This window comes from Marasmius oreades, chromosome 4 (assembly GCF_018924745.1).
Source record: "Marasmius oreades isolate 03SP1 chromosome 4, whole genome shotgun sequence".
NCBI classification, from domain to species: Eukaryota; Fungi; Basidiomycota; class Agaricomycetes; order Agaricales; family Marasmiaceae; genus Marasmius; species Marasmius oreades.
In genome coordinates, this window is record NC_057326.1 from 3,939,081 (window position 1) to 3,953,171 (window position 14,091).

General features: G+C 43.3%; 2 protein-coding genes across 2 annotated transcripts; both read left to right on the top strand.

Moving 5' to 3' along the window:
- Positions 1-7,765: 7,765 nt before the first annotated feature.
- On the top strand, positions 7,766-8,061 carry E1B28_008027 (uncharacterized protein; the record flags this gene model as incomplete). The annotated part of the gene is made up of 2 exons (XM_043152810.1): positions 7,766-7,857; positions 7,908-8,061. The coding sequence occupies 2 exons, from the start codon at positions 7,766-7,768 to the stop codon at positions 8,059-8,061; spliced, it is 246 nt and encodes an 81-aa protein (XP_043010897.1).
- A 118-nt stretch (positions 8,062-8,179) lies between these two features.
- On the top strand, positions 8,180-8,879 carry E1B28_008028 (uncharacterized protein; the record flags this gene model as incomplete). The annotated part of the gene is made up of 3 exons (XM_043152811.1): positions 8,180-8,250; positions 8,309-8,421; positions 8,476-8,879. 3 exons carry the CDS (start codon positions 8,180-8,182, stop codon positions 8,877-8,879), a joined length of 588 nt encoding a protein of 195 aa, XP_043010898.1.
- Positions 8,880-14,091: the final 5,212 nt, after the last annotated feature.

Genomic DNA, 14,091 nt, shown 5'->3' on the forward strand with positions numbered 1-14,091 from the left:
TTGAAGGATGTTGTGGTGGGACAGAATTGGGCTGAACATGGTGGCAAACGGTTAGCTGGGATGAGGCAAGATGCCTCTACGTTCGAACATTTCTGGAGTTCTGTCACATCTCTGAATGCCGCCCTTAGAGGTACTTTGTACTACAGGGAAGAGGAACACCTCAAGATCATTCTACAGCTTAACATCGCACCTTCGTTCAAGGCATACTTAGTCAGCAAGGATGTCGACGACACCTTGGCTTACAAGGATTGGGTCAACTCGGCTCTGAAATATGATCGTGGTTTCCAATTGTGGGATGAGGCTCAACGCCAGAGTGCGAAGGCGCACGTTGAGTCGGTTTGGAAGGATATCGAGTCCAAACGTGCCCCGCTTTCTTCATCTTCTTCCTTCAACGCTAGATCAAAGGCCAGTTCCAAAATGGCATTCTCTACTTCTTCTGGTCAGCCGTCTGGTACAGCTGCTCAGGATAACTTTACGTGCCCGCCGTTGAATGATTCGGAACGGAGTGTGCTACGCGAGCACCAGGGTTGCTTTAGGTGCCGGGATTTCTACTCCTCTCACTGGAAGTCGAAAGAGGGGTGCAAGGGCCTGTAAAAGTTCTCAGTGCCTGTTCGCCGTATTACTGCTGCGGATGGTACATTGGCGCGTAAGGTTCATTTGCAGACTGAGGGCAACCCTCCGGTCTCGTTCGAGGCCATTCTCAAGAAGGAATCCCATGGTGGAGTGGCGTCGCGTGCGCCTGTGGCAGCAACAACTATACCGGCCCTGACAGATATACCAGACTCCCCTCCCGCTCCTGTTCCAACAGTGAACGCAATCTTTGGTCGCCGTTTGGAACACCTTTCGAATGATGACTTCTATGATGCCGAGTATCGTGAAGTTGCCCGTCCGGCGTTGCGCTCACATACTCGTATCTCTTCTCGTTCTGTTTCCCGTGCTTCACATGCTGTAGTTGCAGCTACGTTCGATGACCATTATTCCTCTGACTCAGGCGGCGGCTATTCAGGTTCGGATGTAGGTTCACCTTCACCTTCGCGTATGGGTGAACCAAAGCACTCTCGAATTCCTTCGAGCCGTTCGGCTCATGGCGGTCCCTCAAAGCGTGCTCGTGCAGGTTCTGCTCCTCCTGGGGTGAGTTCTGTTGATGTTGACAGAGTGGTGGGTGCTCGTAAGCAGCCAATTGCTGTTTCGCCGGCTACTCTTAAGGAGCAACCGTTGAGAGTCCCTCATTTGTTGTGGAAGGCTGCGATGATGGGTCCACATGTTTCGTCTCCAGTCATGAACAATTTGCTTATTGATGATGGTTCTCATCTAGTCTTGATTCGGCGTGATATTGTGGATCACCTGGGCCTCACCTTAGAGAAGCTCAGACGGCCTGAAGTTTTTGGTGTGGCGTCGGACGCTAGTGGTTCAGGTTCTATTTCGGCTTCGTCTTTTGTTCGTTTGAAACTGTCTGACCCTCAAGGTCTTTGGACTTCTCGTACGGTTCGTGCTGTGGTCACAGAACATCTGTGTGCACCTATGATTCTTGGCTTGCCTTTTCTGTCTTATAATTCTCTCGTTATTGACCCTGAGCTTGGGTCTGTTGTTCACAAGCATTCTGGTTTCGATCTTCTGCATCCTGAGGCTTTTGTCCCTGCTGCTGTTACACTTCCTGTTGTTGGCTCCAATGTAGCTCGTCATTTGGAGAAATTGACTGTTTCTCGCCTGGCTTCATGGCGTGGTGAAATTATAAAGTCTCATGCATCTATGCTTCGTGAGCTGGGTGCAGTGCTTACGATGCGTGCAAGATTGGGCTTGTGCCCCTCACAAGAGGTGGCCCCTGCTTGCATGATAGCTGCAGTTCGTGACCGTGTGTGTGCTCTCGCACTCAAGGTGTCTCGTAATGAAAAGTCGGACGAGCTTAAGGCGCGTTATCGTGAGGTTTTTGAGCCGATACCTCATGTTGACATGTTACCCACGGATATTACTTGTTCAATTCGTCTCAAGGACGCAAATAAGACAATTCAGACTCGTTCTTATCGTTCTCAAAGGAAGCTCCGTGCTGCATGGGATGTGTTACTGGATAAGGCTCTTGAGTGCGGGCAAATCCGGCCGTCGAGCTCGCAATTTGCTAGCCCTGCCTTCTTGGTGCCTAAGTCGAATGGTGACTACCGTTGGGTGAATGACTTCCGTCAATTGAATTCTAATACTGTTCCTGACCGTTACCCCCTCCTGCGGTATCGCGGATATACTCTACTAGTACCTAAATAAACGCATTTTTAACATTTTTATATATAATATAATCAAAATGGGAACATAATATGAGGATTAGAGCAAGCCCAAGCTGCTAGTCAAAGCACGGGTCTATTTGCGGGTTATCCGAAGTACAGAAAGTACGAAACACCCTATAGATGAGAGTCTTTGACGTTCCGAAACCTGTAGGAACTGATGAAGCAGCCTTTAAAAACCTTCGATCATTTGGATAGGCCTCGTCTCACTCACAATTACCTGTAGCAAACATGGGGACACTTGATTTTACCATCAATTTATTGATTTCTTCGATATTGGTTGAAAAGACGGAAACAACTCTTAGAAGTACATCTGGAAGTAACAATCGGACAGATGTAACTATCTAAAGTCCATTTTGGACTTAAGGAACGGAAACAATGCCGGTGGCTGTAACTTACAGCTGGAAACAAGAAAAGGGGCGGATGTCGACGATGTCCGGTCAGAAAGGACATTCTACCAGGAAAGAACCATAGGAACGATCCCTGGAATGTAGATTGAGCAGTTTTGGACTATTCCAGATCGGATAGAACAAGAGAGAACAAGGGAGCACATGGGGACTCGCCTTGGAAACAAAAAGGGGTCAGGATGTATCCACATGCAAATGTCAAAGATATCCGACTCAGAACAGGAATAAAGAAAATATGAGGAAAAGGAATAAGGAATACTATATTCTGGACAGTTTTATATCTAATTGACATGTACTATACCTGATTAAGGGTACTCTGGTATCTCTGAAAGGGATTTCTCTATATTTTCGACTTTTTACCATATCTTCGACGTTTGATTATTATTTATTCGAAAAGGTGTATATAAGGGAGGATGGTAGCAGCAGTATTTTCCCCAGTAACCTACGACAGAAGCCTAAGTGCTTTCACTAGGGGACTCTGGCTCATACTTTGCCCCACTTCTTCGAAGTTGGTGTTTGTATTTGGAAAAGATTGGATTTGAACTTTGAATTTGATTTGAATTTGTTGCCACTTTGGTACTTGGAAACTTTGAACTTGTAGAGTCACTTTGACTCGAATTTGAATTGAATTTGATAGTTCTATTTGAACTTAGAAAGAATTGAACACCTCCTCGAAGTAGTGAACTTCATAGAAAGCCTTTGTCATTTTGACTTGTGAACACAGAATTTAAATTGTTTTGAACCATATAAAGCCCCACCCTTGAAGTCTTATCTTAGAGTTCTCAGTGAACCTTGCTGAGAGCGTCCATTGATACCGACCTCCACAAATCAACTACACTAATTGCTAGTGTTGGGTTTGGTTTTGCGCACTTTGTGCTTGGAGTGTGTTTTGCTGCACCTTGTAGTAGTTTTTAGTGCTGTTAGCGGATTGACGATATCCTGCATGACTGTGCTAAAGGGAAGATTTGGGGAAAGATGGACATGACTGACTCATTCTTTCAGACTCGTTTGTCCGAGGACACAATTCCTTTTTTTGCAGTACAGACTCCTCGTGGATTGTTTGAATGGACGGTCATGCCTCAGGGTTTCCACAATTCTCCTTCCATCCAACAGCGGCGTGTCATGGCGGCCTTGCGCCCGTACATTGGTAAATTTTGTCACGTTTATCTTGATGATATTATCATTTGGTCCTCCTCAGAGGAGGAACACTGTCGCCATGTCGAAATGATCTTAGAGGCACTGAAGACAGCGTGTTTATACTGCAATTCACGGAAGTGCGTGTTTTTTCAGTCTGAGATCGATTTTTTGGGCCACCACGTTTCGGAACGTGGTATTCAGGCGCAGGAATCAAAGGTTCAGGCGGTTTCAGATTTCCCGAGGCCTACATCGGCGGAGGAGGTACGGAGATTTTTGGGCATGGTACGCTTTGTGGCGGATTTTTGTCCGAACTTAGCAGATCATACTCGTCATTTGACACCGTTGACACGTATTGAGTGCAATAAGGTGTTCCCAAAGTGGAATAATTGGCACGAAAAGGCCTTTTTGCAGATTAAGGATCTGGTGTCTTCGAGGGAGGTGTTGACAACTATTGACCATGAAAACCCGGGGGACAAGAAGATTTTCTTGGTATGCGATGCCTCGGACTGGTGTACGGGCGCGGTGTTGATGTGGGGCACTGACTTGAAGAGTGCACGACCAGTTGCCTTTGACTCGCAACAGATTTCAGGGGCTGCGGCAAATTATCCTGTACATGAAAAAGAGCTGTTAGCAATTGTGCGCGCTCTTAACTCTTAAAAGGTGGCAGTCTGATTGTCTGGGTGCTACTGTTTATGTGATGACGGATCATCGTACCTTAGAGAATTTTGATTCCCAGAGGGACCTGAGTAGACGTCAGCTTAGGTGGCAGGAGTTCTTATCCCAGTTCGAACTTGTAATTGGGTACATCAAGGGCACCGAGAACACTGCTGCGGATGCTCTTTCTCGTGTTCCACCAGGAGGATACCCGTCTGAGTCGGTTTCTGTTCCAGTGGCTTCAGTGGCTCCCTGTGGGGCCATTTCTTCGATATCTGTGGATGCTTCCTTGCTGAACGACATCAAGGAGGGCTATGCTAGTGATGATTTTTGTTCTAAGCTTTCTGCAACTGTCCCGGGGGTTGAGTTGGTGGACGGTCTGTGGTTTATTGGTGGTAGACTTGTGATTCCGAAATGGAAGTCTCTTCGAGAATCTATCTTTCGGCTGGCACACGATTCTTCTGGCCATTTCGGCGCAGATAAGGGCTATGCTCTCTTAAGGGACTCTTATTTTTGGCCGGGCATGAGGCGTGATCTGTACCATGCATATGTACCAGGGTGTGACCCTTGCCAGCGCAACAAGAGCTACGGGAAGTCCGGGAAGGGCCCCTTACATCCTTTACCGGTGCCGGACCATAGATGTGAATCCATCGGTATTGATTTCATTGGGCCTCTCCCGGAGGATGATGGTTTCAACTGTTTGGCTACGATAACAGATCGCTTGCATTCTGATCTTCGCTTGATTCCCTGTTGTGTGGACTCAACTGCGGAGGATTTTGCAGCGCTCTTTTTTGAACATTGGTACTGTGAGAATGGTTTGCCTGGCAATATTGTCTCGGACCGTGATAAATTGTTTGTTTCGAAGTTTTGGCGGTCATTACACAAGTTAGTGGGCGTGGATTTGAAGATGTCGTCTTCGTTTCATCCTGAAACAGATGGAATTTTGGAACGTTCGAACAAGACGATTAATCAATGTATTCAGTTCCACATTGAACAGAATCAGAAGGGCTGGGTTAAGGCTTTACCTCGGATCCGATTCCACATTATGAATAGTGTTATAGCCTCTACTGGGTTGTCAATGTTTGAACTAAAGACGGGACGTTCACCACGTCTTATCCCGCCTCTAGTGGATGCTGGTGTAGAGTTGAAACCTGATGCATCTGAGGACTTGAAGGCAGCCGCCTCTTTCTTGGATAATATTCGGTCCTCAGAGATGGAGGCGCGAGACAATTTGCAGTGTGCGAAGGTTTTACAGGCATTTCAGGCGGATAAATCGCGGGGTAAACAACAGCGGTTCAACTTGGGTGATAAGGTTATGCTGATGACATTGCACTGTCGGAAGGATTACATCAAGAAGGGTGAAAAGCGTGTGGCAAAATTTTTTCCTCGCTTTGATGGACTCTATACGGTGATTGCTTGTCACCCTGAATTCGACAGTTATACTTTGGACATGCCGCATCACCCGAACTCTTTTCCTACATTCTACGTCTCTGAATTACGGAAGTTTATACCGAACGATGATGTGATGTTCCCGATGAGGGCTTTTGAGAAGCCTGGTCCTACCTTGGTGGATGGGCAAGATGAGTATAAAATTGAACGTATACTTGATTCTCGTCGCTGCGGGCGTGGTTGGCAATTTTTGGTAAGGTGGTGTGGTTTCCCGCCTGATCACAATGAATGGCTTTCTTATACGATGTTGAATAAGTGTGAGGCATTGGATGTTTGGTATGCTTCTGGTGGTGATGGTCCGGACTCTCAGAATGTTGCTTCAAATAGTTAAGGATTCTGTTTAATTGAGGAGGGTGCTTGCTTTTGAACGGGGGAGAGTGTAACCATTCATAGATCACAGTTATTCCCACGGTTTACCTATATATATAGTGTACTTACATACACTACATATCTTTTCCTTTTACTTCGACTATCATCTCTTGTGATTAGCTAGTCTCTTTTATACACGCTACGTTCCTCTGAACCTTTAGTGTGTCCTCTTACAATTGACCAGACAAGAGTGAAGTTCTACTGTACACTTGGAGTACTTATATACTACACTACTTAAGGGGTAAGGGGTCGAGGGGGCAGGGGCCTCCCTATCTATGATGGTCTATGGCGATCGCGAGTCGGACAGAGTGGTCGACAGTGAGGAGCTGAAGGAATCAAAGGGAGGACGATCGCAGAGATCGAAACAATCAAGCACGAGGATGGGAGGAGTCGTGAAAGTGAAGACAACTCAAACGGCCTTTTATACAGAAAATAATAGTATTCTATGGAATATTCTTGTCAGGAGGGTGAACCGCCTATGCATATGCTGGGCCTCGAGCCCTGATGCTGAGGATAGCATACACCTAAAACAACCCAACACCCACATAGGGCATACTCCGAGGGGTACCAAACCTGTTACAAGTTGTATCGATTTTAAACTGGTTAAAGTTCTCAATACAGCACGACTAGCTCCAAGTCGAACCTTATAGGTGAAGATAGCTTACACTGATCAATTTGAAGGCTTATGAATGAACTCAAAAGCTATTAGAATCTCACTATTAAGCAATCAAATGAACACTTGATGATTTATTGGAGCTACTAAGTAACTTCAACTAGATACAAGGTAATTCAAAATAGCAAGACTGGAAAACCAGCCTTTATTACAGTAACTTATATAGGTTTTTGTAGTTACTAAATTAAGTAGGTATGGGAGATATAATGTAGATATTCTAGAATTATCTACGAGTATCTACGAAGTCGAACGAAGATATGAGAAATTTTGGGGCAGTGTATTTAGCCAGGGATTCAGAACAACGGTCCAAACGTTAAAGATAAGATATTATGAATCACGATTAACCAGATAGAGACATTAAGTGCCATACAGTCAGAAATCCTGGTATTCAAGTGTATTGGCATGAATCATAACATATTCCCCTCCTCAGACCTGAGCCCTCGAGGGTCGTTCCTGTTCTAAGACCATGCAGCATGTTAATAGCCGTCAAACGTTGGCAATGTAAACCAATAGGAGAAATAGGAAGGTCACGTTCCTTTTACTTTTCTTCAACTGATTAAAAACCACTACCTATCTTATTTATTTCGTCAGGTAGCACACTACACATTGTAACTAAAGAATCACAACGAGGCAGGAAAAACGCAATAGAATATTCAAGTCTTCGTGTGTCCCTGAACCGATAAGAAACATACTATGGTTGGTTGATACAGTTTTTTAGCGGTAATCAGTTTTGACAAACGCTAATCATCCATTTCATTTAAAAGGTGAGCACCGTTTCGATATTTTATTCACCACATTGTTCTACAATGAATACCGCAACTGTTTTCCTCGATTGTGACGCTTCCACTGATCCTCATGTCATGGTTTCCATCCCACCTCCTCCTCCTAACTCTCCTCAGTATGTCTTCATTTATTTGTTTTGTCCTGAAGCTGATGCATCATGTTTAGGGATGGGGAGATTCACGGTGCCAACGAATCTCGCGTTATGTTCTGGAAGAATATCCCTGTTCCGATAACTCCTGACAACCTGGCCAACATTATTCGAGATTTAAGGGTCCATAATGGTGAACTCGAGTCAGATAGAATTGCTCTTCAACAGTGAATCGTTCATCGCCACCTGGCAAATTTTATAATCTGATTTTTTTCTTCGTCAATGATGTTGCTCGAGTAGAGGGATATTTGAGTCGTCTTCAAGGGTCGGTATTTTGATACTTCTTTCCATGATGTTGTTAACAATTCAGATTTTTAGAGCATTGTCTGAGAAGGAGAAGATTATCGAAGGGAAAGAGAAGTCAGTGTTCTGCTTTCTGTTTGTAACTGTATCACTTAATATTTTCTGTTAACCTCAGAACACTAGTGATGTATCGAACCAGTTACAACGAAATTCGGTTCCAACAGCAGGTTGTCCAACAACAGCTTAATGTTATCAATGCATGCACTCAGTATTTTGCTGGTCGAATTGGTGTGACATTTTACTCTATTTTGTTCTAAGTCAATTGAATCGTTTCCTTTACAGATCAAAAGGATCGATTTATCAGGACTCTTCAGAGTGACCGGAGTTTTGCTGCTAGCAAAGCATTGAAAGGTCAACAAGGCAATTTGGGTCATGCGTTGTTACCTATCTTGGAGATGGTCGATTGGATCGGTTGGGATATTTCTGCTTTTGCTGCAAAGTTATTAGGGCCGAATATCGACATTCCTCATAAATCTACTGAACCAGATGCTTCAGCTTTCACAAATATCGATGTCCCTGAAACACTCCAACGAGTCTACCATTCTACTATTGATTTTCGGACCTTTTTGCTCAATATCCAGGGCGCTTCCTTCTTCATTACTGGGGATATTGGTGATACTGATTCAACGGTCCCATTCTTAAATGGTATGTTTAAGGGTGAAATTCCAACCCTTCAATCTGTTTGAATTTTACCAGGTATATTTAATATCTTTCTCTTTTTCTTGTTTATTGGTTTTTTGTCCTTCAGTGCATATCCTCCGCAATTGGCATCTCCCCATCCTCCGTTATCCCACATTCCTGAGTATCAGAATTGTCCTCGATACTGGAATGCCAGCTCTGTTAACCCTTCCTTGGATTCAACTAGTACAACATCGTCTGTTCCCTGAGTCCGTTTTCGAGAACCACTGGAGTCGCCTATTCTAAGCAACGTTCGTCAATTGCCATCTGGAACTCCTGCCAATGACAGTGCTCTCGTTATTAGGAGTGGTTTGTTTCAGTTGGAACCGACTAACCCAGGCCATGCTACTGGTACAGCTGCTGTTCGTGCAGATGTTTGTCATCACGGGGTTCGTCACCATCAAACTAAAGGTCCTGGGGGTTTGGGCTTTTCTCATTCCCGCCGTTCTTAACCAATGTGGTGCCATTAGTAAGTCTTGTTGTTTTTCTGTTTGTTAACTTGCTGACTCTTATTGTTGCTTCAAAGGCTGATAGGTATTGGAATGTAGGGTAATCAGTAACAAAGTTAGTCATAGAGTACCAAAAATGTGAATTTTGAATTTGAATTCTGGTTTGAATATTTGTTGATTACGAGTTTGGTTTGTATTGAATTATATAAATCGAGTAATATTTTAGTATTCTCACCAGGGTGTTTATTATTGGTTGCCTATTTTCTGACTCGTTGTGAACGTCACAGTGTTTCCAAGGGTATGCTTAGGGGTGGTTCTGAGTTTTTTGTTTGTTGGCTTTTCTCCCCCCCTTCTAAGGCCTTTAATTTGTTCTCTGTGGCTGCAGGCTTCCTGGGGTGAAGAGTTTGAAACTCACATATTGCTTCGGTAGCTCCTTTCATGTTTGCTAATGGTTCCCAGGTCCAATCCTCTGGTCCGTAACCTTCCCACTTGACATAGAAGAAGAGTGTCTGTCTGATTTTCTTTGAATCAAGAACCTCTTCAACAACATATTCCTCTTCTCCTTCAATTTCTAGTGCTGGAGGTGGTGGTTGTTTTTGACCTCGAAATTCATTAGGATATGCTTTTGAAAGGAGTGAGGAGTGAGATACATTATGAATGTCTTTCAGGTTCGGGGGTAAGTCCAATCGATAGGCATGAGTGGATACTCGATTAATTATTTTAAATGGTCCTAGTTTTTTATGATCGAGTTTTTTAGTAGGTCGTTTAGTTTTTGTGTTTTCTGTACTTAACCATACATGTGTTCCAGGTTTCCACTCATCTGGAATTTCATCTCGTTGTCGATTAGCATTTTCTTTGGCTTTTTGGCTGGACAATTTAATTTGATCTTTGAGGTATTCATGAAGGTTATGAAGGTCTTTTGCTACCATATTTGCTCGATGATTCGGGATATCATTCATTGCAATCAAAAGATGTGGATGATATCCTTTGTTCACAAAGAACAGTGATACATTGGTGGTCGAGTGAGGTGTATTATTATACGTGAATTCTGCAAGAGGTAAGTACTCTTCCCAATCGTTTTGATCATAATTGACAAACATTCGTAAGTATTGTTCGAGCGTCTGATTCGTACGTTCAGTTTGTCCATCCATTTGTGGGTGATAGGCTGTTGAGAGATCACTCCTGATGTCCAAAGCTTTACAGAGTGATTGCCAGAATTGTGAAACGAAGGTCGTTCCTTGGTCAGAAACAATACTCGCTGGAAGGCCGTGTTTCGAAAATATGTACTTGATGAAATACCTTGCCAGATCCTCAGCGGTGTCCATAGTATTGCAAGGGATAAAAATTGCCTGTTTTGTTAATCTGCATACAATTACTAAAATTGAATCGTACCCACTAGATTCGGGTAATTTGACTATATGATCCATAGACAATGTGCTCCATGGTCGATCTCCTATAGGCAATGGTTTGAGAAATCCATACGGTTTCTTCCTAGCAGATTTTGCCCTTTGACATACTTCGCAAGAACATACATAGGATTTTAGGTCCCTTTGCATTCATCTCCAATAAAAAGTCCTTCGTAGTAGTTTTACAGTGGTGTTTATCCCAACGTGTCCTCATAATTTATGGTCCTGTATAGCCTGAATAATTGACAAACGTAATTTGTGGTCATCCAGTACGTAGATTAGTCCATCCTTTAATAACAATTGATGCTGGATAGTGAACGGAGTGGGTTTTCCAGAATCGATTTGGTTCTTAGCAGCTGTCCAGTATTTGTCCTTTTTCACTCGATGAATTTGATTGAGAAGCAACTCTTCATTGAGGACCAAATTTGCTAATAACTGTTCGGGTTGGATGAGTATTTTTTCATTTCCCTTATTAACCTGTTCCAATTGTGATTTTTTTGGATAGACGTCTGATTGGTGTGTCAAAGCATCTGGCTTTACTCCCAATTGGCCTGGCCAGTAATTAATAACGAAATCGAATCCTGATAGGAACTCAAACCACCTAGCTTGTCATCTACTAAGTTGCTTTGTAGTTGTGAAGAATTGTAAGTTGTTGTGGTCCGAATATACTTGGATTTTATGTCGGGCTCCCTCCAGATAAGCGCGCCACTGCTTGAAAGATTCTACAATGGCGAGGAGTTCTTTATTGTATATATCGTAATTCAATTCAGCAGGTGACATTGTTCAAGCGTAAAATGCGATGGGATGTAAGTCTCCGGTGTTTGAATTGGGTTGAGAAAGAATCAAAGCAATAGCAAAGTCAGAAGCATCACTTTCTACAATAATGGGTAGAGAGGGATTGAAGTGTCAGAGAATCGGAGCTTCTTGAAAAGCTTGTTTAAGTACTTCAAAAACTTGTTGACATTCAACTGTCCAGTTCCATTAAATGTAGATCATTTTTCTCGATAATGGGCGAAGAATACCACTCAAGAGTCAACCTAATATCAGAGCTACAGGAGTAGCACCAACACCAAATCAACCCAAAAACTAGTAAACCTCCGTGTAAAGTCTATCAATAACTCTACACACCAGGAAAGATTGCAAGGGTGGACTGCTTGGCAAAGGTTACGCACAAGATCACAGTCTCAATATCGTATGAAGGTCTTATGAAATCAATGTGTAACTGCAAGTGTAAAACACCACAGCTACGGGGATTCTAGGGTTTGTAGGGGCTCTGTTTATTGTCCAGTGGACTGAGTGGGACTATGAATTTCGTCTACGGTAAGACTAATTCGAACGATTGGAGACTATTGCCCTCGGCGGACACAAAAACTAAGTCCTCGGCGGACACGAACGCTAAGACCCTCAACGGATCACGAAACAGTAATCAAGACCTCGGCGGCCTACGGACGGATAGTTCTCTAGTTTGACCTCGATGGTCTTGTATAGTTCAAATCAAATCTTATCATTTCACTGCACAAAGACAGGGCAAATCTCTCTATTGGTGTCAAGAGCAGTTACTCACGGGCAACCCACTCAAGACTTTCCTACGCACGGGTAGTACTTTTTTATCTACAGATACATGAGCTGCTTTTATACTACTTCTACGCTAGCTTTGTAATCCTATCTCTACTTGTTTCATCTCTAAAAATAATGCACCGTAGCTACAAATCCATGTGGAGTCTTATCGCTAGGGACCGCTACATGTGCATAATCTCGTCTACAGAGCTTTTCCGTATTCGAATCATATGTTTTGGACCAATCTGGACCGTTCTTCATTCTTGTTTCAGCATGTAGAATGGACCTACATAGGCGTACCATATGGTATTTCCTGCCTACGGACCTTATCCTGCATTTCGACGTTATCAAATCATATGGACTTTGTGTGTCCAAGTAGTTCCAGCATATGGATCCAGAGTTTCGAATCGCTGTAGCACATGAACAGCGCGGACTCCGAGATCCGTTGTTCATTCCTGCCTGGTTCCTAGGTACTCTATCTGTGATCTGGGATCTGTATCCTGTCTTTTTGTCTTTTCCTCAGATCGGGACTCGATCTACGGTCATATCAAATTTCTCCTAGTCTGTGTGGTCCTATGTCCGATTTCTTGTCAACTAAATCCCCCGTAGAAGTAGGTACTCCTAGTATGAAGGTCTTTTGACTCTGTTAAGTTCTGCTACGAACGGTTCTGTGAAGACTACCAGTCTTCTAATAGTACAATCCCTTGATATGCCAGTGCATAGTAGAATGTAGAGAGTAGAACTCGGTGAATTACCGCTTAAGTCCTCTGCTCATAGTGTTCTACAGGTTTCGAACGGTCATACAGTTTTCTGACACGATCTACGGCTCTCTCTAACTGGTCTAGCTGCGCCTACGGCACATTCTACTAGCAGCACTAGCTTTAACTAGCAATTTGGGCTCACTCTAGTCCTTAATACGATAAATATCGCTCCGTAGCACTGTTTAAAGTGCAAAAAGAACCTTGTAGCATAGTCAACTAAGTCGCATTATCGAGACCGGTTAGAACTTCTTCAACATGCTGGAGATGTTCATCAAGGGAATTGGAATATATCAGTATGTCGTCCAGATAAACCACGACACATATATCCACCATGTCATGGAAAATGCCATTCACAAATATTTGAAACATGGACGAGGCATTGGTGAGTCCCATTGGAATTACTAAATATTCAAAAGCCCCATACCTTGTCCTGAATGCCGTTTTCCATTCATGACCTTCTGCTACTTGTACATTATGGTATCCTGCACACAAGTCTAATTTGGTGAATACACTCAATCGTCGTAATTGGTCGATAAGGTTGCCTATGAGTGGAATAGGATAATTATTACGTTTTGTGATTTGGTTTAAGGCTCGAAAAGCGATACAGAGTCAAAGTGTTCCATCTTTTTTCTTGGCAAAGAGAACGGGGTGCCGATTGGTGAGTTTGAAGGTCTGATGAATCCTTTTCCTAACATCTCGTCTATATGTTCCTTGAGAGCTTTTAATTCTAACTCTGACATATTATAGACTTTACCTATTGGGGGATATTCGTCGTTGATTGTTTCTACGGTAATATTGACTCCAGGACAATGGTTAGGCAGAGTTTTGGCTTCTGCATATGAAAAGACCTTCTCAAACTGATGATACTGATGAGGGACTATCTTTTTGAATTTACACCGTTTGTCCGGTGTCATGATTGACTTAGTCGAATCCTTATCATTCCTTCCACATGCTGTACTTGTATCCATATTGATTCTCTCGTTGACTTGGGCATGAAGCTGTGCTTCAGCTTGATGTACCAGTTCAATTTGAAGAGAATATACAATA